The 6,115-nt window shown below is 51.5% G+C and overlaps 1 protein-coding gene across 3 annotated transcripts; it reads left to right on the top strand.

The window, feature by feature from the left end:
* The first annotated feature begins 200 nt into the window (after positions 1–200).
* Positions 201–5,899, top strand: S1PR1 (sphingosine-1-phosphate receptor 1). 3 transcript variants are annotated; one of them, XM_072968114.1, is made up of 3 exons: positions 201–349; positions 1,342–1,561; positions 3,221–5,899. In XM_072968114.1, exon 3 carries the CDS (start codon positions 3,384–3,386, stop codon positions 4,530–4,532), a length of 1,149 nt encoding a protein of 382 aa, XP_072824215.1. In that variant the 5' UTR covers positions 201–349; positions 1,342–1,561; positions 3,221–3,383; the 3' UTR covers positions 4,533–5,899. The 3 variants fall into 3 exon arrangements, with proteins under 3 accessions (XP_072824215.1, XP_072824213.1, XP_072824214.1); XM_072968113.1 differs by having other exon boundaries at positions 203–349; positions 1,231–1,561; XM_072968112.1 differs by having other exon boundaries at positions 201–1,561.
* The last annotated feature ends 216 nt before the right edge of the window (positions 5,900–6,115 follow it).

The following is a 6,115-nucleotide window of genomic DNA, read 5'->3' as shown; positions in this document are numbered from 1 at the left end:
TCGATCGACTGTGTGTTAACTCGTCATTTGATTTTTTCCTTTGCAAAGTCATAAGATCCCAGAAGCCAGGAGTCTGTTGTTTATTCTTTCAGACTCCTTCTGAGTCATTCAGGTACAGGGTGTGTCTGTTAATTGAAACTGCACAACGGAGTTTTTCGTTCACATCTGCCAGGATGGGAAGCCAGTGCGACCAAAGACTGGGTGGGAACCGCCTGTGCGGCAGGAGGGCAGGGCAGAAGCGCCTTCAGCTCAGCACTTACGCGGAGCTGACCAAGGCCGCCTCTCAGTCTTCCGTTCTTGCAGCAGCATCCAAGCGAAAGGAAAGAGTGGGCGAGTTGTGAGCATTAAGGTCTGGGGGCCTCCCAAGTACCCAAGTAGAAAGGGCGAGAAGGGTGCCGGCCCCAGGCTGGGCGGCGGCAGGCCCTCGGCTGGTCTGGGCCCGGCGGCTCTTTCCCTTTGGAAGTTCCCGAGCTGCTCAAGCTGTGGAAACCTCTCAGGCCCCGGCAGCTGCCCACCTCGTCAGAGGGGCCTCCCCACTGGCCAGAATCTGGGACACAAGGCCTGATTTTGCGCCCAGTTGAGTGAGGGGAACCCCCGCCCAACACCTCGCTAGGCGCCAGTCCGTTTCACTGTGCGCCCCGCGAAAGCCACTTTCTGCCCCTCAGACCACAAGTTTCGAGGCAGCAGCGGGATGGGGTTTGGGGGTGGAGGTGTGCAGAAGTGGAGGAACCTCCCAGGCCGCTCTCCCTCCCAGGCTGCTCGCCTGCTCCGTACCTCTCGCAGCCCCTTCGCAGCCTCTCCTCCCCAGAACGCGGCCCGGACTCGCGGGTCGCGGCGCGCGTGCCCCCTGCCTGCGCAGAAGCGGCCGGGGCGGGGGGTCGGGGGTGCGCCGGGTCACAATCTCGGGACTCAGATCCCCCAAGGGCTGCGGGGGTGGGGTCCAGAGAGATGCGCTACAGACGCCAGGCTGCCTTCTGGCCCCTAAGACTTTTCTTGAGAAAAGTTTCCGAAGGCTCTCCACCTCCTCTGGTTTCTAAGGCTCGAGAGAATGGCCTCCACCGCCCTGGAGCGGCCGATAACAGGGCGAGAGCCGTGATTTATACATTAGAGTCCAGGGGGCACCAGGCTCCGCCCCTTTTCTTTTTTCTCTTTTTTTGGGGAGGGTGTCTGGGGGGAGGAGGGGTTCTTTGTGTGTGTGTGTGTGTGTGTATGTGTGTGTTTCTGCCCCAGATCTTTCCTGGACAGTGAGTCTCGGCAGCCGAGATCCGGGGGCCCCCAGCCGCGCGCGGGCTGAGGGCGTGGAGTGTTGAGGCCTTCACCCCTCCCCGTCTCTTCCTAAAGAAGCCACTCAGCCTCAGCGGGGCGCTCGGCGACTTCAGCTAGCCGGCCGGCCGGGCCGCGGCGAGCGCGCTGGCCATTGGAGTGTGCGACTGCGGAGGGAGGGGACCCCGATTCGAGTGAGTTGCGAGCGTGGCGCAGTCAGTCCGGGCAGCAGCAAGATGCCGAGCGCGCAGGGCAGACCTGGAGCCCCCCGAACGCAGCTTCGCCCTGCCTGAGCCAGGTGAGGAGGGCGCGCGGGGCCGCTGCGGGCCCGGGGGCGGGCCGGGGCGCCGGGGAGCCCCGAGGCGGGAGGTCTTCAGGTGCAGGCGCAAATTTTTAAACCAGAAAGGAGCAAAACTAACACTTCTAAAACATCCATTTCTGGGTGCTGAAAACATGCTTCTCTGGACTACTGAAGAAGCCCGAGACGGATCGGGCTGTTTTTGGCACACTTGTGACTTAGAAAGTTTGGAAAAGGGTTAAGTCCCCAATGAAGAACGTCTGGGACTGGGGGACAGCGGAAGCTGCGGTGGGTGGGAGATGGGGGAGGGAAAGCGCTTATTTTGAGAAATCCTATAGACAAAGAATATGGGAGGTGGGGGTAAGGGCTTAAACTTGCACTGCGAGCGAGCAGGGTGTGGAATTAGATGAGGGTAATGGGGGGCTTCTGGGCGCGAGCAGGCTCTGCTGTCCTGGGTATGGCTGGGATTGCTCTCCCCTCGATCACCCCACTTTTATCACATTTGCAACGTTACCTTGAAAACATTTAAACAACTTACGGGTAGAGTTCTGCTAACCAGTGCCTTGTTTCTTTCCCTCCACACTTTCTAGTCCTATGAGAGGAGGCAACGTACTGAGGGAGGGTTGTAAATAAAACTGCCCCCGCTAGTTTAGCAATGCACCACCAGACGTCGGCTTGTGTGAGTTTCTGGAGAGCAATTTTGCACTGGGAATTTGGAATGCAGTGGCATTTAACTTCGCTTTGTGTGTGTGTGTGTGTGTGTGTGTGTGTGTGTGTGTGTGTGTGTGTGTTTTGGCAATACTCACGGTAACCAAAAATACTCCTTTTGCAATCAATAAATGTACGAAACTTCTGGGATTTATCGCAATATCTTATGAATGGTTTTCACTGAGTACTTTTCTATTTCTTTGCACGGGCTTGCAAGAAAAAAAAAAAAGGAGAAGAAAAGGCAGTTGCTTCACGGAGACGCTAAGCTTTCCTGTTTATCGCAAGGCCAGGGCGGGCCACACCATGCTGCGCCGTCGGACCCCAAGCACACCTGCACCTAGAGAGTTATTAATAGAGACCAAAAAATGACTTACGCTGTCAAATGATTTTTGTGCAAATCTAATTCCTTGCATGGCAATTAGGAGGTGGTTTTAGCTGGGTGGTGGTAGAGGGCAGAGGCGTGCGACTCCGCCCTCACATTGGCGGTTGGGTCTCTTCGAAAGAGCCACCAGGAGCTGGCGATGAGCCTGCCGCTGAGCGCGCGAACGCTTCGGAGAATTTTCGGCTGCAAATCTGGTGGGGGTAGGGAAAATAGGGGGCGAGGGGATTGAGGCAGGAATGGAGTCAATGTGCGGCTTACTTCTCCAGTTTTCCCATTTCCATATGAGTGGATGTGACCTTAGGGGTCTTTTTCATCTTGTCGAGTTGGAGTTTTCAGTTTGGGTAAATTTTTGTTTTTCTCCGTCTCTTTCTTCTTCTTCTTCTTTTTTTTTTTCTTTTGGCAAGAAGTGAGAACTTGACTTTTAAAAAATCTCTTCCCCAGCGCTCACCCCAAGTTTCCTTAAAACAAATCAACAAGAAGAGAATTGGAGCAATGCCTTCGCTAGAATGAATTACGCCAGTGTGCTGTGGCTTTTTCCCTGACTCTCTCCTCTTTGTGATTTGTTTAAGGCTGCGGTTTCCGAGGCCCTCTCCAGCCAAGGAAAAGCTACACAAAAAGCCTGGATCTTTCTCCCTTAACCACCGGCGCTGCAAGCGAAGGTTCCCTCCGGCCCGCCCTCTAGCGTTCGTCTGGAGAAGGGCCACCCCCGGGGTCCTGGGGACTGTGCGCATCATGGGGTCCACTAGCATCCCGCAGGTCAAGGCCTTCCGCAGATCCGTATCCGACTATGTCAACTACGACATCATCGTGCGGCATTATAACTACACGGGAAAGCTGAGCATCAGCGCGGACAAGGAAAACGGCATTAAACTGATCTCAGTGGTGTTCATTCTCATCTGCTGCTTTATCATCCTGGAGAACATCTTTGTTTTGCTGACCATTTGGAAAACCAAGAAGTTCCACCGACCCATGTACTATTTTATTGGCAACCTGGCCCTCTCAGACCTGTTGGCAGGAGTGGCCTACACAGCCAATCTGCTCTTGTCTGGGGCCAACACCTACAAGCTAACCCCCGCCCAGTGGTTTCTGCGGGAAGGGAGTATGTTTGTGGCCCTGTCTGCCTCCGTGTTCAGCCTCCTCGCCATCGCCATTGAGCGCTATATCACCATGCTGAAGATGAAACTCCACAACGGGAGCAACAGGTTCCGCTCCTTCCTGCTCATCAGCGCCTGCTGGGTCATCTCCCTCATCCTGGGGGGCCTGCCCATCATGGGCTGGAACTGCATCAGCATGCTGCCCAGCTGCTCCACGGTGCTGCCGCTCTACCACAAGCATTACATCCTCTTCTGCACCACGGTCTTCACTCTGCTCCTGCTCTCCATCGTCATCCTGTACTGCAGGATTTACTCCCTGGTCAGGACTCGGAGCCGCCGGCTGACCTTCCGCAAGAACATTTCCAAGGCCAGCCGCAGCTCTGAGAAGTCGCTGGCGCTGCTCAAGACCGTGATTATCGTCCTGGGCGTCTTCATCGCCTGCTGGGCGCCGCTCTTCATCCTGCTCCTGCTGGACGTGGGCTGCAAGGTGAAGACCTGTGATATCCTCTTCAGAACGGAGTACTTCCTGGTGTTGGCTGTGCTCAACTCTGGCTCCAACCCCATCATTTACACTTTGTCCAACAAGGAGATGCGCCGGGCTTTCGTCCGGATCATGTCCTGCTGCAAGTGCCCCCGCGGAGAGTCCGCTGGCAAATTCACGCGACCCATCATCGCCGGCATGGAATTCAGCCGCAGTAAGTCAGACAACTCCTCCCACCCTCAGAAGGACGATGGGGACAACCCAGAGACTATCATGTCTTCTGGAAACGTCAACTCTTCTTCCTAAAAGTGACAACTGCCAACCCGCAGGAAGTGTTCTTGCATGGTCACCCACCACCCCAGTGTTTGGAAAAACAAAAACAAAAACAAAAAATCTCTCTCTGTGCCTCCACTGCTGCCTGGAAGGAGCTGCTGCGAGCCAGAGGGAGGGAGGAGGCGCATCAGAACAGCCTGGTGGTGCCTGGTGTTGGTGGATGGAGTTAGTTCCTGTGAACAATGCACTGGGAAGGGTGGAGATCAGGTCCTCGCCAGGAGTCTATTTCCTGCCCCCTGGAGCTTTGATTTTGCACTGAGCCAAAGGTTAGCATTGTCAAGCTCCTGAAGTGTTCATTTGGCCCCTCCACAAAGACTAATGTCCCCGTGTGAAAGCGTCTCTGTCGGAACCTTTGAGATGTTTCTTTCACTTTAGTTTCCAACCCAAGTGAGTCTGTTCTCACTTCTCCTTCTCTAGGTATGCTCTACATATCCCACCCTTCCTTCCCCTGCACAACCCTCCTCAGAATTCCTTTACTTTGTATTTTAACTACCTAGCATTCAGAGCTAGGGGTGCGGCATGGTTTATTTCTTGGTCATCTTGTAGCATGTTGGCTGCGTCCAGCAGGTAGGCTGTGATGGAGATGGTTTGGAGATGTAAAGCCATTTCACTTGCTGAGGCCAAAGTTTCCAGGTAAGCTGGACGAGTTTTTTGGAATTTGGTTGAGTCACTTTGCAAAAATCTTTGCAATGAAATGTGTTACAGTATCATATCCATCATGGCTGAAATCTGCATAAGAAGGTCCAACTTATTTAAATGACATCAGTCAGGATCCTTAGTGTCACAGGAGCAGCAAACAAGCAAAACAAGGTGAAAACTGACTGAGGGGTGACTTTGTAAACTGAGAGGTGTTCTTGATGAATTTTTCTAACAAATACATCTGTCTTTGGCACTTTTGTTGATGTTTATTTCAGAGTGTTGTGTGAATCATTTCAACCCAACAGGATTGCTGTATTTTGTTGTGTTAAAAGTACTTTTTATAATTTTTGAATGTATTTGTTTCCACATCTTATTGGATTTTCCTAACTTGTGTTAACACCATTGAATGTGTATTTCTTCAGAAAATACCACCCTCTTGTGCCCTTAAAGCATTACTTTAACTGATAGGGAACATGAGAAGTTTTTCAGTACAGCTGTTCATTAAATAGTTCATTGAAGAAGTGTACAAATGTTACAAAGAATAAAAATATATTGATGTCTCTTTAGTATGGTTTCCAGTGCAATTAAACGGAGAAGTGTCTTTAAAAAAAAATAGTATTTAATAGGTTTCTGACAATGTGGATCATTTTGCACATAGCTTCATCAACATTTAAACATTAATAAACTGATTTTTTTAAAGATTCCTTTGTGAAGAGCATTTTTAAAAAATAGTTATTAAGACATTCTATTTGACTATGTGGCTCTTTAGAATCAAAGTTAAAGGCAAATTTCTGTTATTCTTTAAAGGATTTTGCCCTGATAAACTAGGGTGTGAAAAAAAATGTGGTTTAGAAACCACTCTATCTTTTTCAGGAAGAGAAACTTCAATAAGTTAACACTGAAGAGTAGTAAAGAAT

This window comes from Vicugna pacos, chromosome 9 (genome assembly GCF_048564905.1).
Source record: "Vicugna pacos chromosome 9, VicPac4, whole genome shotgun sequence".
Lineage (NCBI taxonomy): Eukaryota > Metazoa > Chordata > Mammalia > Artiodactyla > Camelidae > Vicugna > Vicugna pacos.
Note: the sequence above shows the minus strand (reverse complement) of the source record. Positions and strands in the feature narration are given on the sequence as shown.